The sequence below is a fragment of the Bombyx mori genome, chromosome 5 (genome assembly GCF_030269925.1).
Source record: "Bombyx mori chromosome 5, ASM3026992v2".
NCBI classification, from domain to species: domain Eukaryota; kingdom Metazoa; phylum Arthropoda; class Insecta; order Lepidoptera; family Bombycidae; genus Bombyx; species Bombyx mori.
Window position 1 is genome coordinate 14,672,994 of NC_085111.1, and position 26,590 is coordinate 14,699,583.

The 26,590-nt window shown below is 36.7% G+C and overlaps 2 protein-coding genes across 2 annotated transcripts in view; both read left to right on the forward strand.

Annotated features, from left to right (window-relative positions):
* LOC101737829 (uncharacterized) overlaps window positions 1-17,329 on the forward strand; it is a 48,663-nt gene extending 31,334 nt beyond the window's left edge. Inside the window, exons 4-13 of the mRNA XM_012693705.4 lie at window positions 5,557-5,809; window positions 6,856-6,971; window positions 7,996-8,128; window positions 9,279-9,452; window positions 11,166-11,299; window positions 12,780-12,951; window positions 13,854-13,961; window positions 15,991-16,099; window positions 16,406-16,560; window positions 16,983-17,329. Coding sequence (XP_012549159.3) covers window positions 5,557-5,809; window positions 6,856-6,971; window positions 7,996-8,128; window positions 9,279-9,452; window positions 11,166-11,299; window positions 12,780-12,951; window positions 13,854-13,961; window positions 15,991-16,099; window positions 16,406-16,560; window positions 16,983-17,078 — 1,450 coding nt within the window. The 3' untranslated portion in view covers window positions 17,079-17,329. The remainder of the gene's footprint in view (window positions 1-5,556; window positions 5,810-6,855; window positions 6,972-7,995; window positions 8,129-9,278; window positions 9,453-11,165; window positions 11,300-12,779; window positions 12,952-13,853; window positions 13,962-15,990; window positions 16,100-16,405; window positions 16,561-16,982) is intronic.
* Window positions 17,330-18,365: 1,036 nt separating this feature from the next.
* Window positions 18,366-26,238, forward strand: LOC101737593 (uncharacterized). The gene is made up of 6 exons (XM_004929978.2): window positions 18,366-18,706; window positions 21,423-21,542; window positions 22,851-22,980; window positions 24,035-24,121; window positions 24,779-24,914; window positions 25,856-26,238. Exons 1-6 carry the CDS (start codon window positions 18,485-18,487, stop codon window positions 25,998-26,000), a joined length of 840 nt encoding a protein of 279 aa, XP_004930035.1. The 5' UTR covers window positions 18,366-18,484; the 3' UTR covers window positions 26,001-26,238.
* The last annotated feature ends 352 nt before the right edge of the window (window positions 26,239-26,590 follow it).

A 26,590-nucleotide genomic window follows, 5' to 3' on the forward strand; every position in this document is an offset into this window, starting at 1 on the left:
GAGTGGGGGGGGGGGGGGAATGCCTATGCCGTGAAAACGGCAATCGGCGGGGAAAAGGAAAGGAACCCGCTCGGGCTGTATAGTGCTACAGCAGGCAGAATCGCGAGCGGGGGTCTAGTCTTGAAAAAGACTGTTGTTTTGGGAAGGGTTAGGAAATCGCTAGCCTGTGATAGTGCCACAGGAAGCCTGATCGTAGCGATTGGTTTTGTCTTGAAAAAGACAGTTGGTAAAGGGTGGGTTCGCGGTTACAATACTTTAGCGCACAAAAATGGACTTCGAGACGCAGATCGCAAGCGACCGACGGATCGGAACGTCCGCACTACCGAATTGTAAGCACGATGTATTCACGGTCACTACACTGTCGAGCACAACTGTGAGTTCAGAGACGCAGCTCGCAAGCGGGCCACGGATCGGAAAGCACGTCCGCGCACGACCGAGTCGTGAGCGATAATGTAATTTGTCATTGCTTAACCCCTAAAATAGAATAAAGTTTATAATAAGAACACTATTTTTTATCTTAAAATTAAATTGTTATGTTTAACTTATCTTAAAATTAAATTAATGTTCTTAATTTCGTCATGCAATAAATAATTTATTAAGAATATTATTTTTGTATTTCCTAATAAGGCTGAAACTATAGGTACAAATTTTTATATAGGTACAAAAGAAAACGCCCGTTTCAAATCGTTCGGAGACAGCGACCTTCGAATTCTAAAGTAAGGCGTCGGACAATTGACAAGCTGACATTTTAATATCAGTGAAAAACAAATTCTATTTGTTCTATTATTTTATTCTCATGTTTATATGTTTAATTAATTGTCAATGCTATCAATATAAATAAGAGTCATGATTCATTCAACATTTTTATTAAAAACTAGCGGACCCGGCGAACTTTGTTCCGCCACACTGTTTGTTTTAAACACGTCAACTTCAAAATTCTACGATAATTAACCATAGAATATATTACGTTTAGCTGTCAGTTGCGTTTTGTTATTCCATATCAGTTGCGTTTTGTTATTCCATATCAGTTGCGTTTTGTTATATGACGTTTTATGTCACGTCCCACGGGAACGTGATAAAAAGTATCCTATGTCCTTCTCCTGGTTCTAAGCTACCTCCTCACCAATTTTCAGCCAAATCAGTTCAGCCATTCTTGAGTTATAAATAGTGTAACTAACACGACTTTCTTTTATATATATAGATTATAAGAATAGTTCGAAAATGTTTAACTTAAACAATCATAAAGCTCCAAGCTTTAGTTCACTCGAGTAGCAATTTTGGTGGGCTATATTACATAGTTTGTTTTAGTTCGAGATATTGAGGGGGAAGTGGATGAACATAGATCACGAACATTTTGAATATCGGATTTTTTAATGGACGTACCCGGAAATTTTAAGTTATGCCCTACCTAGTAATCCTAGTATTAGCACTGCTAATTAGCAGTAATGAGAATTCCTTAAATATCCTCCGTAAAAATAAAAGATACGTCCAAAAGTCTTCGAATGGTCTTAAATGCATAATCATCAAGGATAATTATTTTTAACGGGAAGAAATATCGGAGGGTGTAACAAATGTAGCTAAAATGGAAAACTCCAGTATCCAATTTACACGCACGTCTTTAGCCTTGCTAGGAGATATGACAGGCGGTCTGTTCTGCAAAAAAAAACCTACACTTGTACTATTTTGTATATCTATACGTTTGCAAGCTTTTTTCAAGCTGCGTTACGAATTCGGGTCAGGCTTGTGTGATGCTTTGCTAAAAGACTTCCAATACCCAATTTTATTCGCGTTTATTTTATGATATCCGATGTTTCGAACACCATATAGTTTTTGTGCTCATGGATAGCGTAGGTGTTGTTTCTAATGCTTTTGTTTTCACTGACTTTTTTCGTTGTTCGTAATACTATATATTAATATATATCTTTCTTCTGTGCATGTGTTTGTCACTGAACTCCTCCTAAGCGGCTAGACCGATTTTAATGAAATTTTCTGTGTACCTTCAGGTGGATTCGAAAATGGTTTAGATTTACAAATCAGCCCGGCAGATGGCGGTGCAGTCGGTATCTAGGTTATTTATCTTTCCTAGAAATAATTTATATGGCAAAACAACGTTTGCCGGGCCAGCTAGTATTATACATTATTTAGGCTTAGGAAGACATGCTTAGGAATATTACCCTTTTTTTTGCACACAAAAATAACTCTGTCTTAAGTTGTGGCAGTTTGTTTGACTTAGGGATTTCCTCCGAAGGCCAACGAGACAATAAGTGGAAACCGAATTATTTAATATTCTTTGGGGATTATCTTCAAACTCGCTTAAACCAGATGTAACTTTATACATAGAGCATTCCTGAATATATTAAAATGTCAGACAGGGATGGTGTTCCTCTCTTTTCAGGTTCATTATCAGGCCACTCTATTAGTATAATAAATAGGTACTGTCATTTGAAATATATGAAATTGACAATTTTCATAATGAAAATCATAATCATCAAATAGAAGCTAGTGAAAATTTCGTTACGCTTATTGCCTTTTTTTTAGAAAGGAAGGATTACTGGTGGTCCGCCTGGATGCCTTTCAGTTTCACCAGGACAGGTGGACGAGCATGGGGTCAGCCAGAAGAATTGAGATTTAGGCACTAATAGCTGCGCGAGCGCCTCCGAAGTTGGTTTAATGGCAGCTGCTTTCCGAACCTACTACTGGATCGTACTCGCGATGCGCTGAGAAGATCCAGCAAAAAACTCAGCGACCTGATGTTTGAATTAGGTTGCACATCGAACTGTGTGCCAAGTTAGACCAGTATGGTTATCAAGGTCCCTAAGCCGGTGTGATTAATTATACCTATGTAAAGTATATATCTACCTTATGAACTAAAAGAATATGCTCTAATAGCAAAGCGAATTAAATTTTAAAATATTACTTATTTTCATCCTATTTGTCATTGTTATGATATTAAGGCAAAATAATAAAATTATGGTATTGTCATTAATCGTTCATATGTGTAAGTTTTAAAGTTAGACGGCTTGAAATTACTATAAATTACGCTGAAAATTACAAATATAGACGGATAGAGAAGTCAAGCTAATAAAAGCTTATTAAAAACAGATACGAAATTCAATATCTAATCAAGATTTGCAATACTATTTTCTACATAGTATCATGTTGAATAGAGGCAACGACGGCGATTACCGCTTGTTTTTAATTTTCAGTCCAAAAAATAACTTCGCATCAACCGTTTTCACCAAAAACGAAACTTAATTGATTTTCCGAACACGACATTGTCACTGTCTTGGTTAATTGACATAATGTCACATCCACCCCGCCGGCGATGTTCACTCGTCCTTGGCGTTGACTGTAGAGCCAAACTGGATTAATATTAATCCGTTTTCGTATTCGTGGCTGCATCGATTTATGCACGGAGCCGAATCACGTTTGATGTTCACGATGCATGCTAGGATGCTAGCGCGGAAACTTGCATAATTCAATTAAAATTTCCATTGTGTTGGAGACGTTTATTTATGTCTAATGCAGTTTACTAACTTTTTAGTTAGCAGTAATGCGTTTCGGTTTGAAGGGTGGGTCTGCTCACAACACCATGCAGATCGTTGAGTTTCACATACCCCGCGCGCCCCTTTTGCGCGGGGACCTCGTAGGAGGGTCGGCCCCTAACCCAAAAAAAAAAAAAAGGTGGGGCAGCATTTGTAATGTAAAATTGGAGACCTTAGTACTCTTATCTTAACAACAGATGGACTATGAACTCGTCTACTCATCTAAGCAATAAAAACACCCTACCTCTGCCCGTGAATGTCATAAAATGGATTCACCGGTAAATGGACAGCAGCATTTTCTAAATATCATACCAGCGTAATGCGATCACCAACCGGCTTTTAGCGACGGCACGCATTGTATACTCGCACGGATAGCTACCACTGACCTAGCTATTTTTACTGCGAAGCCATGCTTTCCAATTTGAAGGGTAAGGGACAAACTTTAAACAATACGATCGAAACTTGGACCTAATGTATCAAGATTGGTGGTGGTGAGCATTTTTTTTTTATTGCTTATGTGGGTGGACTAGCTCACAGCCCACCTGGTGTTAAGTGGTTACTGGATATAAGTTCTAAGGTCTCAGTATAGTTACAACGGCTGCCCCACCCTTTAAACCGAAACGCATTACTGCTTCACGGCAGAAATAGGCGGGGCGGTGGTACCTACCCGCGCGGACTCACAAGAGGTCCTACCACCAGTAAAGCATCTTGTGATATCAATGGGCTCTGGTAATCACTTTAGACTAGTTGCGCGCAAATGAAGGCACACGGATTGCAGATTGCATGTCTGTCACTGTTACTAGTTGAAACTTCAAACCTGTATTAACATAACCTATTTAAGGTTCATCAACGTCTAGAATTCCTAGCACTTGAGTCTAGCTTGCTTCAGTTATGTATATTAGTTATATGCTAGTTCGAATTGTTGCGGAGAGCTAGTTATTTGATAAATACTAGTGCTAATTGCATTCTTTGTTACTATAATAAATAAATGGTAATGTAGAAACGATTGCAGTATGTTCATTGGTTGTATTATCATGTGAATGTTTAAAAATAGCCCACTGAGTTTCCCGCCGAACTTCTCAGTGGATCGCTTTTCCGATCCGGTGGTAGATTCTATGAAGCACGGCTCTCGGTAGGGTTCGTGTTAGCAACGTCATCAGTTTTGAGCCCCATGAGCTCACCTACTAGTTAAGGTTACGCTGAAATAGCCTCTCAAGGCTATCAGTTTAGGTAGGAAAAAAAAAAGTTTAAAAATCACCATCTCTTAAAATAAATTACTAAAGTATTGTTTTAAGAATGATGGTTAAGAAAGTCAAACCTAAAGTTTGTTTTACAAGACAATCGAAGAAAAAGTTTTTTGTCTACAGAAGTTTGATTCGTGAATTCGAAAGTTTTTCAATTCGTTCTTGTATAAAATATAATTTTACGAAATGAAGCTTTGTCCTGTCGAGTGTAGAGCGTAAGCGAGCTTTAATTAAAATTACTCCTGCTCGCTATTTCTTATGGTCTACATAAATAACACTTTTTGAAGTTAGAATTTTTACGCAGTTTTTTTTTGCAAGAAAAGAAATTCTTTTCGAACAGCAATTATAATTTTATGCTAACTTAGATTTTATTAACGATACGAAATTTTTATATCCATTATGTTGATAGTAAATTCAAGATCAAATTAATTTGTTTTCTCACTGATCTCAAAATATCCATTAGGTTTCATGAATAATAAATGTTTAAATCCTTGGCGTCAATTTGATCTCAATCAAACTAATAAGGTTAAACATTTCAAATATTTAATGTTGAGAAGCATCTTTTGCGCATTATTTTTGCTAAGCGTTTCAACAAAAGGTTAAATTATAATGAATGGATCTAGTAGCCAACTCTAGCAAGTTTCATTGCTACCATACTACTAGTACATAGTTTCCTTGTACGGTCGAAAACCTGACGGCATTAAGCTTGTCAGTAGAAGTTGCCCTCTTAATATAAAATATAAAACAGATTATGTGATTTGTTGTAGAGCAAAAGAACAAGAAAAGAAAATACAAGCTCGTATGAAGTATTTAGCGGAATACAATGAGAAACAGCGCAAGGAGAGAGCCGCTCGCGCTTTCGAAAAACAAAACCGGATCAAACAACGAGTACAGGCAGCAGCTGAAATGGAACTACGAAGGAAGATCACGATGGTCCGACAATGGAGAACGAATGAGAGGAAACGATTAAATAGAGTCAAGAAAGAGCGAGAGGCAAAGCTAAAGAGATTGGAAGAGGAGGTAAAACAAATGTGATACTAATCAGACGATATTAATGATTGTTTCTTTTACGAACATCTTTATTCTCCATCTTTGGCAGTTGTCACTTCGACTTCATTCAGCATCTTACTTTGTCTGCTCTTCGCCCTAATTTTAAGTGCTTGTAGAAGGGTATTATGGTAAGATTGAACTAGTGACAAAATTATTGGCTATTTCATTATGCTTTTTGTATGAAAGGAAAAGTTTAAACCGTTTTATGTGGGTTGCATTGACAGAAAACTTTGATTAAGAGTTGCACGCCATGTACCCTTTTTTCTTACGTTATCGCCGGTAGCCTCTAGGGGCTATTCCGGCTTCTGTGGGCTGATAGGCAATCTTACGTTGCCTAGCCTGAGAGAAGTTGCTAATTTCTGCATCTTAGCAAGAGCAGTGCATTGCTGCATCCAGCGCCGGATCGGAATCGCCAATTTAGCCCACTGAGTTTCTATTTAGCCCGCAAAGTCGCCCTCGCCCAAAACATGCCTTGTCGGATCCCCCGGATTCACTTTTGGTGTTTTTAGGTCAAGCACCGGCTACCGTCTTCGTCGAACCCGTCGCTTGCGACGAAGGGTTCGATGAACAAATCAACCGACAGACAAAGCCCACTAAGTTTCTCACTGGATATTCTCAGTGGGTCGCGATTCCGATCCAGTGGTAGATTCTACGAAGCACTACTTTTGCTAGGGCCAGTGTTAGCAACACTTCCAGTTTGAGCCCCGTGAGCTCACCTACACGTTAGGGTGAAGCTGAAATAGCCTCTCAATGCTATCAGCGTCTTAAGTTTCAGCAGCATAGTATATAGGTAAGAATAAAAATTGCCACGCATTGAGAAAATCCAGCGAGTAACTCAGTGGGCTGAGTCTGTGGGATAAGTTGCACGTCGAACTCTTTATCGCGCACGGCGAGTTCGACGAGAACGGTGATCGATGCTTGGGATGATGTAATTTTAAAGCATCGTATGCGATTTAAGCTAGGTATTGTTACACGTTATTTATAGCAGCAGTCTTACAGTTTTTGTATGTTTATAGGCAAATAGCAAATGGAAGGCAAGAGTCGAAGCGCAGAATCAAAAGATTCAAGAAGAAGCTTTGCTACTAAAACTGTACACTGAAGATATGACGGCAGGAGCCAGAAGACGAGCAAAGTAATACAAATTATATTTAGTCAAATTATCGTAACGTATTAACTAAAAAAAATATTGAAAAAAAAAAGGTATTCGAAAATTTTATTATTAGCGAATCTGATGAACTCCGAAATTGAGACAATTCAACAAAATAGTTCGGTCGCAGTCTCTCGATTTCGGAGTTCATCAGATTCGCTAGTGCTAAGATTTTCGAATAGCTTTTTTTTTTATTCAGTTCTTTTTGTTGATCTTAAAGCTGGCCACAGATAGGATCTACAAAGACGTGAAATATCACAACGTGAATCCCATCTTTCTTGTTATGCGGAGCAAATCCGACTATTAGTTTATACCTTCAGTCAAAGAGAACGCAATAAACCTGATTTATCCTTCGTACCCTTCAAAAGTTATCTCAAACATACAATGAAATAAAAATTAACTCTTACAACTTTAGTATAGAATTATAGATGATAGCAAACTCTTTTTTTGTCGGGAACGCAACTTTAATTAGTGAAAACTAAACAATTTGTATGTATGTAAGTTTATTCGTACAGCAATTCAGCTTAAGAGAAAATACCTACTAAAAAATTATGATGCTACTCTCGATTTATTTAACTGTCGTAACGTGGTGTGTGTTCACAAGTGCTCACTGAGACATTGGCAACGATTAAATTAAAATCATTTACTTGCTTGCGATTGTAAGTTTAGAAGAGCTATAGATTGTAAGTGTACTGTTAAAACTGTTGAAACTCTTATCTCAAGATGGGTGGCGGCATTTACATTATAGTTGTCTATGGGCTCTGGTGACCACTTTACACCAGGTGTGCCGTGAGCTCATCCACCTATATAAGCAATAAATAAAAACTAGAACGAATCAACCTTTCAACCTCTAATCCTGTTTCTATTTCGTTGCTCTTCCAAAATATTCGTTCTCTGATTATCCGGCAACTTAATTACGTACGTAAAACGTTATCAAAGCTTACATGATCTCAATTGTAATTACAACGCAATAAACTTAATAAGATTCCCTTTTAATGACTCGTTACAGGAAGGCCGAGATTTATGCTTACAACACGGATTTGGAATTGCAGCGGATAAGGTTGGCCAACTGGAAGCTTATTCACGGTGGGACGGCAAAAGTGGCTCAGCTCGTGAAAAAAATGGGTGTGGAATTCGAAAAGGTAAAAAATATTGAATATTAGCGACAAGAGTCGTGGCTGATAGATTAATGCTAGTAAGTTTGAAATAGAATAAGAAGAATATACTTTATTGGACACCAATACACAACTAGCATTAAAAAACAGTTAACAGGCAGATATATTTATACAATAGGCGGTCGTATCACAAAAAGTGATCTCTTTCAGATAACCGTTTTATTTATAGAAACCTTGAAAAAGATAGAGACAGAGCAGGTATGTTGCGGTGTACTTTTATAATACATTATTTTACATACAATTAATAGTATATAAATAATAAATAGCAAATAATACCGTTTACATATAGTATGAAATGAGTATATGATTTACACACTACTAGACTTACATACACATAATAAATCAACAGTATGGAAATGATAAAGCATATACAAAAAAACAACAATAAGCAGATAAGTAAAATAAAGCAATTTTTTTTTGTTAGTAAGCATTAAATGTACAACCGTGGAATGTTTTTGAAGGATACTACATAGTGCATTCTTTTTTTGGGTTAATAAGTATTAAATATACAAAACTGTGGCCTGTTTTCGAAGAATACTACAGCTCTATGGGCAGGATGCACACGCCAACGGAATTGTCCCACGAAATTGGACCTCAAAACTAAACTTGCCTTCGTCACTTTAGTTCGTAATCAACAAAGTTCGGCGCTGACGAAAACGTCAACTGTCAACTATGATTTCACAATGAAAGTAAATTCAACTTTGGCAAACCATGTACATATACTTACTACATATTTATCTTTATTATTAACACAACATTGTATATTGTCAGATGAAGTACTAAAATGTGCGTCTTTCTAGTTTTTATTGAGGAATAAGTGTGTATACTCTCTCTCTCTTGTAAAGCGAGTTTTTATATAGAATTTGTATGGCAGATGTGAACAGTGACGTCATTGTACAATTTAATGATATCTCTGTTTATTTTTTAATTAAAACAGATAAAACTTTTTTTTTAGTTGTCGTCTCTTATATTATGGTTAGCTTTTTATGTGACACCAAGAAACGTGAGCATCAAAATAAGTTTTTTCTTCTTCTTCTTTCATTAAGAATCTTTTCGTGAGACTTCCGCCTTTAGTGACATCTGTTTTACCATATTGACTATTGTGTTATCTTGATAGTCAAAGCGAGGCGCAAAAGGAATGAGTCCAGAATTAGCTCAACGTCTTGCCGTTGAAGCGATGTCGACGGCGGTGTCGACGCAAGGCGATGCTCTAATGACACTGGGACAGGCTCGTGCCAGAATGGACATGGAGACAGTACTACCATCAGCTCCGATAAAATTACTTGATGAGGTAAGACAAAAATGACTTTAGAAGTTTCCTTGTAGCATTCTAAAGAGGTAGGAGATTTGGAATTTTGAATAAAGCTCAGAACTTAATGATCTTTTTAAAAATATACAATTAATATTAGGTTTTTCATTAATTTATTTATATAGTATTTATATTGAGATTTTTAACTTCCCAAATGATTCGATTTTGATTATCTTAGTTTTTAACCTTAACAATCTTTAAATTAATACGTGAAGCAAAAACTTTGTATCCCTTTTTACGAAATTTGCGCGGACGGAGGAGTATGAAATTTTCCACACTTATAGAGAATATAGAGAAGAAGTGCACAATGCTAATATTTTCTTAAAATAATGCATAAAAGATGACCTCTAGTATGTATAAATTAGCATTGATGACATTACTCTAATTAGAACATTTTGAAACAAATTGTCATGTTTTCTTGAGAATTTGACCAAATAGGATAACACTCTGGTCGTTTTTATCACGTCCATTTACATTCAGGGAATGCTCTAACCGACGGGACTTAATAATATTTTGATCGAGTATAATCTGAATCTTGAAAACTACTCGCGTCGTGTTTTCACAGTAGGCTCGGTTCGGCGAATAGTAATGTATTAATTTATGTAGGTTCACTTGCGTATTCTCCGTCTTTGCTCTTATTGGTTTGACCTTCGTCACGAATTGCATGGACCCTTCAACATCTTTTCTTGTTTGTATTAACATATTGGTTTTCTATTGTTTTTATATATATGTTTATATGAACTGAGAGGGTGTGCATGAATTGCGAGGGTCAGAAAGTGGATTGTTTTTTTTATTATTATTATAATAAGGGACGAGCGATTCGTTTTTCGCACCTTTTCTATATATTTTTTTATTGTGTAGATATTTGAATAAGCTCATAGGCCATCTATAGTTAAGTATTGACCGAGACCCGTGGACATTATAATGTTATTACCGTTATTGGTTCGTAGTATGCGTAATTACGGGTGGTAGAGTTTCTTTCTAGAGAGTTTATTTTGAAGGGTGAGACAGTTATCTATACTAATATATAAATCTACAGTGGTTTTTACGGATGTTCCGTTTTCTTTTTTATTGCTTAGATGGGTGGACGAGCTCACAGCCCACCTGGTGTTAAGTGGTTACTGGAGCCCATAGACATCTACAACGTAAATGCGCCACCCAACTTGAGATATAAGTTCTATGGTCTCAAGTTTAGTTACAACGGCTGTATTACTGCTTCACGGCAGAAATAGGCGGGGTGGTGGTACCTACCCGTACGGACTCACAAGAGGTCCTACTACCAGTAAAAAAACGTTATAACTATTGAACCATGCATCCGATTGACTTGACATCCATGTAGAAAATACATATAGGTACTTAATGGATAGGCTAATGTTTATATGAGTGTTGGATTCCCTAATAATAATGACAATAGATAATAATGTTAATTTTAAATGCCCAGCGAAGCGGGCGAGTACGGCTAGTTATACAATAAAATTGAGACTTCATATCTCACGTTTGGTGGCGACAATCACTTTGTCATTCCTAAAGACACTGGTAACCACTGAATACCAGATAGATCGTAACTCATCATCAGCTACCCTAACTCGCAATCAGAACGCTACGCACAATCACAACAATTTTTCTATACACACATAAGTTCTAGGCCCTTTTACGCTTAGCATTCATGAAATATTCGTTTATCACCTTTATCAGATGCTAGAGGCGGCGGTTAGAGAATTTGCACGTCGCCGGATACATCGTCTACTCAGGGACGTGGAGCGGATGGTATTTACTAAAGCGTCACAAGTATTCTTCAGGAACTATCGCCCGACCACCGAAAAGAAACGGTAAAAATATTATATACGAATTCATCTGCGTAGATAAGAAAACGATTTGGCGGTATTGTATCGTACTAGTGGTCCCACAGTAGTCGAAACTCGACTATAATTAATTGAAATTATAAGTTTCAACATTATTATGGTCCTATTGTTACAGATTTCGCCAAGACTACACTATAGACAAATACTCGTAATATTAAAGATAAACAATACTAACCTATTCTCATTGACTACAGACTTTAAGCAATAACAATAGTTTAACAATAAAGAAAAAGTATAATATGTTTGTGTGTCAAATACGTGGTAATGTGTGTAATGTTTTCTTTATTGATTTAATGTATTTTTTATGCATTATTTCAAAAAAGTATCAGCATTGTGCACTGCTTCTCTATATTCTCTATAAGTGTGGGAAATTTCACGTAATTTTCGTAAAAAGGGCACAAAGTTTTTGCATCACGTATTAATATATGGATTGCTCCTGCCTGTTCTAACGATGGAGTTGATGGATAATACGAGGACTATAATACTAATTTTGCGAATGATAGAGATGTTGAAAGAGGTTAATTGAGTTCAAAAATATATCCTTTCTGATGTGTTTAAATGTGTATTAACTTAAATGATATTAAGCTTTATTCTTCAGAAATCGGTAAAATAGTTTTGCTTTAACATACGTCTCTTCCAGACCTTTCCACAGAAATTGAAACATTTCCTTCTCCATAATTACCTGCAATCCCTTTACTATCGTTCCATCGTTGACCAGCGTCACTATCTGGTAATTAGGCGGACTGAGAATCATCGATCTTCTCATTGCTCGAGTCGTTACAGACTCAAGCTACTGTACCACAGTGTCCCATAAGATTCCTGGTCGCAGAGGCTTATTTTAATCAAGGATTAATTCTGGTTTTTGTTTTATTGTTATTTTAGGCAGACGAGCATACGGCCCACCTGATGGTGAGTGGTTACCGTCGCCCATGGGCTTCAGCAATGCCAGGGGCAGAGCCAAGCCGCTGCCTACCGCTGGTCGGACGTAGTCTTGTTCCGTATGCCATGATATCCTTGTGGACTACAGGATAAGACGCCGAATGTACTCGTGTCAAGTGATAGGACTATGCCGGTTTTGAAATCCGCAGATAGGTACGTACATTATACACGTCTTAACACATGTTCATGAATGATTTCTAGGATAGAGAAATTTTTCTTTGAACTGTCGTTGATGGTGGGCAGATGCTTGATTTCTATGGTTTCCGGTAACCACTTAACACCAAATGTGGTGTAAGCTCGCCCACCTATCTAGACACTAGAAATGGGGTTTCCAGTACTCATAGTTTTTAGTTAGAATCCTGATTTGGGGCCAATTATTTACATTATTTACTTACAATTCTCGGCTCCCAAAAAAATATTGTTAAAATTAATAGTGATAGAAAAAAAGGTTTGTGGTATATACCTTGTTTTTTTTTTAATTTAAGTATTTGATTCTTTCATTCATCAGTACAAAAATGCCTCGCTGGTCTGTACAAGTCGCGGCGGAGCTGGCCCGTCAGTATATAGACGTCCACGGCGGTGGGGGATCCATATGCTTTGGAGATATTACCAAAATTGCCGCCGAGACTACTGCTGAAACTGAAATGAAGGCGGTTAAGGATAGACTTCCCACTCCAGTGGTAAGTAGCGGTCACAGACATAAAGAAGCAGATATGTAAACAGCACAGAAGACTGCGTTATTTATGTCCTCATTCAAAGGTCACGCGCAACAAAGAATCACAAAGCTTGATCGTATTTTAAAGCACTCTAGTGTTCGTCCAATTATTGAAATTGGATCATAATCACTGACACATAAATAATCTTTACACATTTTCTCTTTTGTGACATTAATTATTAATAAAACCATTGTTTCCAAAAAAAAAAAATTAAAAAGAAATATTTTTACTATGGAGAACTCAAACTAGTCGGGTTTTGACAACATTTAACTCTGACCACAGAACAAGCTCAAACTTGCAAATAAAAAAAAGAAAATCGGTTCACCTAAAAAAGTTCCGAGGAAATACATAAAAAAATTGAGTCGAACTGAGAATCTCCTTCTTTTTGAAGTAGGTTAAAATTAGTCCTCAACCAGAAGAGAAAATATTATTTAACTGATTTGTAATTGCCTATCTATAGATATGACGTACCTGTTATTTTGTTGTATTCTTATCAAAGTGTAATTTTTAAAATCACCAAACCTTCTTTTCTTTCTTCTTCTTCTTTTCTTGTGCCTTTTCGTTCATGGGTGATACTGGGAATTGTAGCTATAGCTTCAGAGCACAGACCTTTAAATAATCTTCCCCCTATGCTTTGATTTGTTTCGACACTTGCAGAAGAAGCTACTCTCGATCTCATAATTTGTATACTGGGAAAAATGTCATAGTATCACTAATGTAATTCATGACGGTGGTGTAGTAACAAAACGAATTTGACCGCATTAAGATTTTGGTATGATCAGTGCTTGTAAACAAACAACTATGAGTGTTCAAGTATACTCTTAGTGTGGTATATCACCAAACTGAGATGCGGTATTCTATTGCAGCCTTCGATGACAAAATTGGCTGAAGTGACGTTTACGGATCGTGTCGAAGATCTTCCCGACCCGGTCGCGGTTGGAAGCTATTTGCCGGAGAGAAAGAAACTTCTTGAGGTTAGTGAAGTATTGGACTAAGTGGATTTTACAAAATCCATGAACATTCAAGATGGATTTTTAAATGTATACTATTGATAAACTATAATATAGAAATGATCATATGTGTTTTAAATTCGTTTTAATGTCGAAAATGTTTCCGTGCTACATTCAAAATTTAACATGAATACTGGAATTATGTATGTAATTGAATTTTAAAACAGAATAATTTTAAAACAGAATCATTTTAAAAAAGGCTTGATACATCATTTTTTCGACCTCTAGATTAAATTTTGAGATCTATCATTAATTAAAGTCACATCCCAGAAGTGGCTTTATTTATGGATAACTAGAGCAAACTGCGATTTGAAAGCTTCGAAAAATTTATTCTATTAATTTAAAATTTTCACTTTGTTACATTAACCCTGTAACCATCCCAGAAAACTTTGTATACAGTTATAGATTCTAGAACAGTCGGGTAGAGCGACATTTGAATATTGTGCTAACTATTGTCTAATTTTGCATAATAATATTTCTTGATATCTTCATTGATTTCAGTAACAGTAGTTTTAATTTTATCTACAACTTTCGAATACCCAAGAAAATACTGTTAATTGTGTCATATATCTATAAATTTTTTAATTAAATTTAAAACTTAACGTACTGAAGTGAAATTCCAACCAACGGCTCCCCCACATAATAGCTTCCTCAAGCATTACATACTTTACTCTAGCTAAAGCTGCAAAATTTACGAGCCTCCCAAAAGTGATTGCTGTTTTCGTGTGCAATACACCTATATCGTTCTCGTGAGTTATTTTGTTAAAATTGGGATGAATCGGTGCTTTGATGAAATCGTAAATAATCCCAACAACGTTGTCGTACGACGACCGAACTCGACCTTATTGTATGCTATCACCACTGAAATAATTACAAGATTGGCCTTGTTACTTATTCTAAAATAATTACTGTTGCGCCATCAAAGCTTAACTAGAAATGCCAAGTAGGTACTTAAGAGAAAAGTTAACCGGAATAAGCCTCATAAAATTTTCAATACACAAGTCTAAGAGTCTTATTGTAATATCATAAATCATAGAAATCATCAAGCAACTGTTAAAATAGCCTTGTTCTAATGATAGTAACAATAGTTCCAATACAAGGTTGTAGGTTGTTTGTAGACAAAGGCGTTTGTCGAATTTAAAGTGCATCCATTTGCTGGGTACTGGCTTATAGATGCTATTTGTCCCCTATAAATCTGTCGGTCACTGTGATTCCTAAATATACATTTTTTTAAGAAGTTCGTCCTTATTCCAACGATTGAAATCATACATAATAATATAATCCTTTGTTTCGGCTTTATAGCCACATTTACTGTACTACCTTTACCAAAACAAAAGTACAAGATATATTTTTCTCATTTTTAATACAAATTGAAAAGCTTCTATAATTAGTTTCAATGTCAATTGAATGAACAATGTATACTAGTTTCAATATCATGTTTCCAAAATCACCACTAGAACAGGTATTTACATATCAATAGCACTAACTGTGATAACGATGGAAATCAATACAGATAGATTCATTTTAGTGTACTGATTCTAGCAAAATGTTTATTGCATTTAAGACTAAAGTAATTGATAAGAGTCAAATAGTCAATTGAGATATTTTGATAACCTGAAAAAGAGTTTTAGATTTGATTATTTGTCTATATTACTGCTATATTCATAGAAGAGAAATGAATTACATATTTGTTGATGTCACACAGTTTGAAATCGTTTCAACTGTTAATGTGTCCTATTACCTACCTACCTCTGTTTCCTATTACCCTCTGCTGGGGTGTAGGGTTCGAATTAATATTAATTAATTAATTAATCAGTTAATGTGTGATAAAATATAAATGTCATGTATCTCGTCTTCATAAATGATTGATTAGGTCACTTCTGTATACAGCAGCTGTGTTTTTAATGTAGGTAATATGTATAGTGCAGGTTAGCAGATTTTAATCAAATTTAGCGAATGGTAAATAAAACGATTTTATTTTAAATATTTATAGATGATCAATGCAGCAGCGAAGCTGTTGTCAAAATCAGTAAGTCAGAGAGTGCAGAAAGGTATGGATATAACCATAGGGAAAGTGACGCTCCCCCACATGAGGAACCCGAGTAAGTAAATATGAAATGTGGTAAATTTAATTAGCCATATCCACATACTCACCGGCAGAAGCGAATTGCCATTGTGGAGAATACGTCATCACCAATGTATAGTTAGCCTGTGTCTTATTTTGTCTCCGAATGTCGTCACACGTAATAAAGTAACGTTCGTTATGTAAAATTTTCTTGATAAACAAAAGAACTTTCGAATTCTCTAGTATCAAAATTATATTTGAGCCCGTATTTGAATTAAGACAGTGGTATGGCATTGCTATACAAAAAGTGGAATATTAACTAAAGCACATTTATTCATATTAGTGGAGTGGGGTGAAGCTGTAGAAGGACTAGCAGAAGCCGTGATCGATAGCAGAGTAAATGCTGATTCGGCTGATATCAGACGCACGGGATTGTTCCTGTCCCACAGGATTTTGAGATCATTGCTTATTGATATGAAGGAGGAGAAACAAAAAAAGGTGAAAAGCTTTTAAGATTTATCATCTATAATGTCTATCTAATTAATAAATATAATTTAACGTCTATCTATAATCACCAAAGGAGAAGCTAGTCGAGTAAGGAGACTGTCACAAATGCATTTAAGATATTACGTAGACGCAGCCAGACGTGGCTGCCGACACATATCCTTAGATTCATGAAGTCACATACTGCAAAATTCTCCGACTTCTATTATTATGATCATAGAATAATATTTTCCATACACTTTTTACACCTAGTAGCGTGGTGCATACTTTTAACACGATCTCGATATTTTAGCTTAGTTTAGGTATAGGTAAGGTTTGGGCTTTGATGAATTTCAATCATGATTAGTGTTTTATAGATTTTAGATTTTAATTGTTGATTAGGTATATATTATTATGCATCTACTTTTATTTTGCAGAGAAACAGCTTATCATCGACTTGGTCGGATAATGTTATTCAGAAAGACTTTTATGTGCCTGGAGAGGTAAAGTTTAGTGCCAAAGAAGCTAATTGAAAAAAATGTTTCCGGGAAAACTATAGATTTTAATTACACTGATGTTAAATGTTGAATTTTATAATTGTTCAATCTTTTTTTGGAATTTTTACTCGATCGGGAAAAAATTAACTTTGATAGCTTTGTTTTCTATTATAGATGATGTACTGGAATTTAACTGTTTGTCGATTAATCTACTAATTTTGTAGTTTTATTGTTTTGATAATTTGATTTTGTCTTTAACATCGTTTGAAATAAATATCGACAATGAACGTAGTGATTTTCATTTTACATCAAACATTTTGATAGGTTTTTTAAAGATCCGGAAATTACTTTTCGATCTTGGATTATCAGCTTAGACTGGCTGTCAGCTTAAATCTTGGTGGCCAGAGTTTAAGTACAAGGCAAAAGATAAGGATACGACCCCACCCAACTTGTGCTATTGTCGCTATCTTCCTCGTCACCAGTTGTAACAGTATCATCTGTTGATTCTATTTTAATATATGTGGAACCTTCTCTTTAATATTGAATTGGCATCACTGTCCTACGTTTTGCATTACGAAACAGTCGCACCCTTCAGGATTTTATTGATTTTGGGATGCAGTGCGCATCGGTAAGCGCGTAACACAAAAATTATTATTTCACAACTTCATCCACCTACCTGTGTACATAGTATTACAAAATTGAATATAATATCAATTGACAAAATCTTCAGTAGCACTGCTGTTTATTATAATGGTACCAATTTTCAAACGTATTATGGAAAGTACGTAGTATGAAAATAACCCAATTTTCTGAAAGGAGCCGAGTGCTTAATTTTCGTGATTCCCGACCTTTAGCAAGCAATCTGGCACGAATACGTACGTGATCAGCCTTCGATACAGTTTGAGATTAAGGAGTACTCTCCCTAAGCCACTCGCTGAGTCGATCTTTTGTGTTTTAATGGAATATCTTAAAGATTTTCACTTAACTTCTTTTTATAAATTCGAAGGCTTTTGACAAAAGGCCACATTCTGTAGATTAACAGTATTAACAGTTTAATAGTATACTAGTATTATATTTGCATACGAACTGTCCCTGTTAGTGTTAAACGGTAATCATATTTCACTGTCAGTAATATGAGACGCAGCTTAGCTATCTAACATGAACCTACATTTAGTTTCGCCTTTTTTGTTTGTGAACATAATCTTAAAGTGAAGCGTGTGGTTATTTCTTACTTTTTAATTCGATTCTGAGTAGATAAACTTTAATTGAAAACCTTTTTGATCCTTTCAAAATATCAATTTGAATTTAGAAAATCGACCACTGACAGAAACATTGACTAAATAACCTAACAAAAAATGATGTCCACCAACTGAACACGTCTTAGCACAAAGTAAAGTTTTCCGAATTTTCTACTCACCCATCACCATCAACCCTAAATAACCATGAAGCTACTACAGGAATACAATAATATAATAATATCAGCGACCAAACATGAAATAGCCAATATGAAGGATGGCTCATGTGATCTGAAGAAAAAATCTAACAACTCTCTTCAAATGAACCCTGTTGCTAGTGGCGACAATGTAACCACAGGACTATCTGCTCATAGGCTCAAGGAAGAACTACCCCTCCTTGTTCCTTGTTGTGAGGGACGGGAATTACAGGTAGGTGCATAAAATGCCGCTCAATAATAAAATGAACATAATATAGTAATCTTGGGTGCTCAGATTTATATATTTTAATATATTCATACGCACATAGCGTGACTACATTATATAGGTAACTAAAAGAACTAAAGCCTGGGAAGATCTAAATAACAATATGATTCACATTTCACACCAGACAAGCATTTAAAAGTACGATATAAAAAGAAGTTCATTGTCAAATTATTTTGAAGTTTTTTTTTTATTGCCTTTGTAGGCAGACGAGCATACGGGCCACCTGATGGTAAGTGGTTACCGTCGCTCATGGACGTCAGCAATGCCAGAAGTAAGTGTAGGGGTAAGTTTCAGTAGGTAATATTTTTCCAGCAGGGTGATTAATATTAAATGACACTAAAATCGAATCCATTAATTATATTTGACTACTTGTTTTGACTCTTTGTTTTAACACCTTGATTGCGTAATGCGGTTGAACAAGTCCCATGCATGATTGTTCCCTTGTGTGACAATTAAAAGCGTGTCACCACAGGAGGCGACTATCCAGGTAGGCAGCGGCTTGGCTCTGCCCTTGGCATTGCTGAAGTCCATGGGCGACGGTAACCACTCACCATCAGGTGGGCCGTATGCTCGTCTGCCAACAAAGGCAATAAAAATAAAATATATCCACATTTCTGTATGGACATATTCGAAAACTTACTTTTTGAGGTCTCATCTATATAAAAATGAATTGCTGTTCGTTAGTCTCGCTGAAACTCGAGAACGGCTGGACCGATTTGGCTAATTTTGGTCTTGAACTATTCGTGGAAGTCCAGAGAAGGTTTAAAAGGTGAAAAATATGGAAATAATTAGAATTATATAAAAACAAACAATTTTGTTTTTCGTTTGATGTGTCCGTCGGACGGATTCCTTTTGTTTGTTTTAAGTATTTTATTAATTATCGATTGAGGCAGTACGAAGTCTGCCGGGTCAGCTAGTTTACACTATAAAAAAGTCCAATCTTCCCTTAAAAAGACCTTATACGAACTGCTTGAGAGTCCATCAGAAACGGTTTCGCTGTCAACATGTTAAATCAACTGATGCGTGGGATTTACGGTCTCGAAGACAAGCCTTAATTTTTTAAATGAAGACTCATAGAATTTATGTCCATAGCACCTCAATTATATAAATATTGTTCTCAATATGTGTTATGATAGTTGTCAATTGAGTTTTACGCTTTGTCTAATGTAGTGTTCCTGAATTCTCGAAGCCGTCAATATGATAATTAAGAGTTGAAAGGTCGTTAATTTGGTGTGCCCACATAGGAATACTATAACAATTTTATAATTCAAAAAACTATAGATCGGTTTAAAAATGGAAAGCGTCACAATCTCCATTATTTACGCAACTAGAATTAAATTGATGTAGCTCTCACAAATCTTAGTCGTACATTAATTACTTCAGTGCCATTTGCTCGTATCTTTATTCATGAAGACTCAAATAAATTTAACTTGCGATTGTCTGAACGCGAAGATGGTCTGAAAAGCTGGGATGAATTATTTATATAGGCGATTTGTTTTAGCTAAAGTTGTTAGACAGCTTTTGAATGAAGCTATCTTAAGATTTATTTGTAGTTTTTTTTTGGCGTATTTTGAATACAGGTGATGCCATCTGGTGTTAGTTATCCGAACCCATAAAAACGACCACCTGAATCTCGCCACCCACTCACCACCAAAACAGATTCGAAACGTGTAACCGCTTTGCATCAGTGTTCGGCAGGATGGTGGTAACTTGCTTTTCCCTCTCACAAAATAGCCTACCTCCAGTAATTTTGCAAATTTAGGTTTCTTTTGAGTCTTTTTTCTGCTATTAAATATGGAAATAATTGCTCTTCAAAACCTGTTGGGAAAGCATTACTTACAAAAGTTGGTAACTACCCGCGGAATTTGGACATCGGCATAACGCATCGTTCATGCGTTGCTTCTCCACGTGCGCTGTAAACGCATAGTATATAACTATATATACAGCTATGTATAATTATATAACATAATAAAGAAATAATAAAACAAGAAATAAAATTACACAAGAAAAAAAAACATAGTTGCACAATTTTTGCTTCAACATCTACACCATGCTTATGAAGCTAAGCAAAAGGTGGGACAATTTCTAATCCACCCAACCTCACAGGTAATCTAGTAAATGTACTATTGTCAGGAATATCTTCTGGCTAAACCCTCACCGACAAAAGAAATCTGTTTGTACGATCGTAGAGCGAAATGCTTGTGTATTCAATTTAATTGGTACTCTGGTCCTCCTGGTGGTAGGACGTCTTATGAGTCCGCACGGATAGGTACCACCACCCTGCTTATTTCTACAGTGAAGCAGTAATGCGTTTCGGTTTGAAGGGTGGGGCAGCCGTTGTATTGTAAAAACTGAGAACTTAGAACTTTGTTTTTTTTTATTACTTCGATGGGTGGACGAGCTCACAGCCCACCTGGTGTTAAGTGGTTACTAGAGCCCATAGACATGTACAACGTAAATGCGACACCCACCTTGAATATCTCTTATGTCTTGTGTGTGTGCCGGTATTTACGTCGTAGGTGTCTATGGACTCCGGTAATCACTGAACACCACGTGGGCCGTGACATCGTCCATCCACCTAAGCAATAAATAAAAATATGCTATTGGATCTATTTCATTCAAAATAAGTGACTTTAAACGTAACATTGCTCTACCTTTGTAGATAAGTGAAGATTTGGTGCGTAGCGGTTTGTCTGCGATCTCCGTGAAACACGACAGCGCCCTCCAGTGCCTGAGCATGTCCAACTGCGAAACGCTACAAGTACCACCCGGTATTGTTAAGGTAACTAGCACCTTTTTCAAATCCGTTCGGTGTGCTTAGTGCTAGTTTAACGTAAATAACGTTCTCGATAGCGTAAAAGTTAATCCAATTTTGTATGCAGTCGGAACAGCGCCCCTAGCGGCAAACGTACGCAAACGATCCCATCTATACTAATATTATAAAGAGGAAAGATTTGTTTGTTTGTTGGTTTCGAATAGGCTCCGAAACTACTGGACCGATTTGAAAAATTCTTTTTCCATTAGAAGCCGACATTGTCCCTGATGAACATAGGCTACTTTTTTAAAAAAAAAATTATTTTATTTTTTTGGTTTCATGTGTGTTTTAATGTTTCCGAAGCGAAGCGAGGGCGGGTCGCTAGTTCCATATAAAGATGAGGTAACTTTTACGCTATCGAGATCGTTAAAAAACTCGCACTAAGCACACTGGTGTTATGGCGTATTGTAATTTAGCACACGCTGGTGCGGTACCGATGCCTTGTAGATGACCATTACCATTTCTTTTGCGAATCAAAGTCATCCTTTCCGGCTTGAAGGATGAGACAAACCTTGTACAGCAGAATTGCGACTTGGACCTTATATCTCAAGGTGGGTTGGTGGCATTAATTGTCTGATAGCTGTGAGCTCCGGCAAATATTTAACCAGTAAGCCGTGTGCACGCTTAACCAACTACGCAATGAAAACATTTAGAAAAGGCGAATTCCATTGATGGCGCCTTGTAAATGACTTTCCTGTTCAGTGTTTATTAATTGGTATAATCAATTAACTGATAGCCCGCATAATGTATTGTATTTAAAAAAAATCGCTGTGTTAATAATAATATGTACAACATAATATTTATATTTTTATTTTAAATTTTATAAATTTATTACGTAAAAATCTCGCCACTGAGCATAGGCCGCAACATACATACATAATATGTTAGCTACTTCTGTCGAGAATTACTTCGATACGAATATGTGTATGTAATTTATCTTTTTGTGGTTTTGACCTTTTTCTTACTCGAATTTTTGTGGCAGTTGTTTGGGAAATCACTACATAGTATAAAACAAAGTCGTTTTCTCTGTCCCTATATCCCTATGTATGCATAAATCTTTAAAACTACGCAACGGATTTTGATACGGTTTTTTTAATAGATAGTGTTTGAAGAGGATGGTTTATATGTATAATAACATCCATTAAGTAGTGGAGAAATCAATAATACAGTTTCCAAAGCGAAGCGAGGGCGGGTCGCTAGTCTTACCTATAAATTAATTATAATAAATTAATTACAAAATTATTAAATATTTTTCCTGGTCATGTGTTTTCTTAGCATCGGAACTCGTTTCGTTCTCTTCACCGACCTGATCTAAAACGAGTACCTTATCTACGTCGCATGAAGCCCGATGAATTGGAACTGCTGTTCAGAGGCTATGCAGATTTGCCAGCGCGAAGTCTCCAAGGTGGTTTGTCAAAATTACTTTTTCATTATTTTTACAAAGTTTCTGGAGGCCTTTTTATTTTTTTTATTGCTTAGATGGGTAGACGAGCTCACAGTCTACCTGGTGTTAAGTGGTTACTGGAGCCCATAGATATCTACAAAGTAAATGCGCCACCCACCTTGAGGTATAAGTTCTAAGGTCTCAAGTATAGTTACAACGGCTGCCCTACCCTTCAAACCGAAACGCATTGCTGCTTCACGGCAGAAATAGGCGGGGTGGTGGTACCTACCCGTGCGAACTCACAAGAGGTCCTACCACCAGTAAAACAGCAAAGTGGAGATGGAGATACTCCCTTTGTCTCCTTTTTCATTCCCTTGGTGGGTTTGGAAAACTGACGGTCCGAATATTATTGTTCGGAACTTTTATATGTTCCCCTCTTGGTAATGTCGTTAGCGAGACCAGGCATCTGTCAAATACCTTGTGTTCTATCATGGCTACTGCGATAAACTTATTACGTTAATGTATTTACAAAAGCAAGAATGTTTTGTGTTTATAATCACACTCGAATTATATTGTCTTCGAACGGTTAGTAGCATTAGAATGTGGTCACTCCTCGTTGTTTTTACAGCGTTATGGCATCCTCCTAAAGGTTTGCAGTCTCGTTAGCGTTAGACCGCCGCTCGGCGTGCCTGTGGCGCTGTTGATGTCCATGACAATTGGACTGTACAATGTCTCAGTTTTCACAGTAGATCGACTGCCCCACCCTTCAATCCGAAACGAATTGAAATGAAATACGTACTTAACAAATGTTCACGATTGACTTCCGCGATGAAGGAATAACATCGTGTAATAAAAATCAGGGCCACAAAGTTATAATTTGCGTAATTACTGATAGTAGGACATCTTGTGAGTCCGCACGGATAGGTACCACCACCCCGCCTATTTCTACCGTGAAGCCGTAATGCGTTTCAGAAATAGGCGGGGTTGTGGTATCTACCCGTGCGATCACACAAGTCCTGCCACCAAAAAATAAAAAAAGCAAAAAAAAAGTTAATTTTTTTTTTCATTATTTCAGAGAACAAAGAATCGTCACAAATAATCTTTCCGTTCGCACAGAGTGTAACTAAAGCGATTAAACAAGAAAATGTGGATCACGATAAGGGTTTGTCATTAATTATACGTTTTTCTTTTCTTGCGTTCATTTTTCAACTCTTGTAGGTAGCTAGCTAGCAATATAAGCTCTATTTTTTCGAATGCCCCAAGTGGACAAGTTTGTCTTGAACGTTATTAATGATCCTAGTTGTTGGGTATATTAATCTACCCTTTCCTATTTAAAGGCATAAAATGGATCTTTCGTTTTCAAAAAAAAAGCACCTACATACTTGTCAAATATGGCCGCCAAAGATGAAGCAAAATGACAGCTTTTGAGACGTCATATCGTGATTGCCGCCAATCGCTTTCAGATATGAGGTTGAAACCTCAATTTATGTACCTAAAGGACTTTTTTGCGCCGATGACGTTTTCATGAAATTAAGGAAATTTGTGTAGCCTGATCATTCTGAAAATAGTCTATCGGTGGTTTGAAATATTTACACCTAATGTCTTTGATCCACCTTGATGAACCACTTTGATAAACCATCGGCAGGCAGCCCGGACCCTGTCCAATAATCTAGGCCACTGATCTTTAGCCCGACCAGGTGATCAATTATAATACCTAACTAAAGTGTTATTTCTACAATCATAAAGCTAATTTATTTCTAAATCGTATCTGCATTAACGCAATCTCTTAGAACTGTGTCACATAGCTTTTATCTCATAGGCATGGCGAATTTCTTGCATCCAATTCCCGAGACGAAATCCGGCGCTGAAGATGTACCGGCCGGCATGAGACTTCACGGGACCAGAGCACGACTGTACACTTCGGTGCTGGCCGGGGCTAGCACAGAACAGACCGAGTAAGTCGTGTTTTTAAGTATGTTTTTGAGTAAATTATGGCGGGTAGGCAAGTTTTTTTTCCTACTTATGCTGATAACTGTGACGGATCTTGAGGGAAAATACTTGTTATCATCGATTAATACGACATTTTCTTCCGTATGACCGTGTATTTACCATATTTACAATATTAACTGAAGTAAAACTAAAAAGCGCCAACCAGTTCGTTTCACATATTTTTAACAAGTGTTTTTTTCTTAAGACCGTGTTGCTAGACTCAGATCACAAGTTACGTTCCGTGACAATAGCCTTGAGAGGCTATTTCAGATTTCCTTGACGTGTAGGTGAGCTCTCGGGGCTTAAATCGGAAGTATTGCTAACACTGGCCCTAGCAAGAGCAGTGCTTCGCAGAATCTACCACCGGATCGGAAACGCGACTGAGAAGATCCGGGTAGGCAAGTACTTGCTCACGACTAAGCGCAGCTCCACATCGTATGACGCTTACGTCATATCACCTGACGACTGACGTTTGTACCGACCGGTATTATTGTCAATTAGTTTTTGTCTTTAAGTGCGTGTTGTGACTATTTTTATTGAGCATGCTTGGTAAAATTGACTCTTAACTGTTAAATTGTAATTTAAAATGGTCATGACCTAAAGAAATATGTTATCTAGCGATGCGATTATCCTGGTATTGAAAAATCGCACGGAGATCAAATTTTTTAATGAATTACGTACTTAACTATACTAGTTTATCAAGTATTGTAATGAAAATTTAGTGCCCCATTGATACAAATTATTGCGTACCTACTACTGACGTACCTATTCTACATATCAACAACTTATTTCTGCCACCAATCAATCGTATATTCCACTTTGAAGCGGTTATTTCAAGGCTTTTGATCTCCCGACGGGCAATGAATAATTCTGCTCGCTTACATGAGCCTAATCCCTTATTTTTCAGGGAAATAGCCGTCAATGATTACGATGCGACTGTACCAGAAGATCTTCCGGACGACGAGGTTCCACTGAACGAGGAACTACAGATTATTTTGCCTCCACGCTGCGATGACGTCACTGCCGAATCATCAGTAACCAAGACAGGCTGACGCAAAATGAATAGTAAATCTATTGCAATACAGCACAAATTAATTGATGAAGTTTATACGTGACACGTTGAAGTTAAAGGTGCGCAGGAAAGCTACGAAATTAATACAAAAGTCGAGAAAGAAATTTGCCAAGCTGCTCATGTATATGCACTGGATTTTGGATGATCTCATTCCAGTAACTTAGGAATATCCTTGATCTCTGTGATAAATTACATAATAAATTTATTTTATACTATAACTAGAGTTTGAACCTGAAAACAACAAAACTATCTGCTAAAAGCGATAAAAAAAATTCCTATCCCTGTTGGTAGCCTTGAGAGGCTATTTTAGCTTCACCCTAATGTGTAGTTGAGCTCACGGGGCTCAAACCGGGAGTGTTGCTAACACTAACCCTAGCAAGAGTAGTGCTTCACAGAATCTACCACCGGATCGGAGACGCAGCCCACTGAGAAGATCCGGCGAGAAATTCAGTGGGCTGGGAAGCGATACTATAATTCAATATTAACATGAATCCCACTGATCCAGCTTGAGACATAACAGGTTGGGGGAAAAGTTTCTTCGCATTTTTTAAGAAAATTCACAACATTTTT

Coding starts and splice junctions, on each gene's coding strand:
- LOC101737593 (XM_004929978.2), top strand. CDS start 18,485: ATGAAGCTACTACAGGAATACAATAATATAATAATATCAGCGACCAAA. Junction 18,707..21,422: donor GTGAGGGACGGGAATTACAG/GTAGGTGCATAA, acceptor CTACCTTTGTAG/ATAAGTGAAGATTTGGTGCG. Junction 24,122..24,778: donor AAATGTGGATCACGATAAGG/GTTTGTCATTAA, acceptor TTTATCTCATAG/GCATGGCGAATTTCTTGCAT.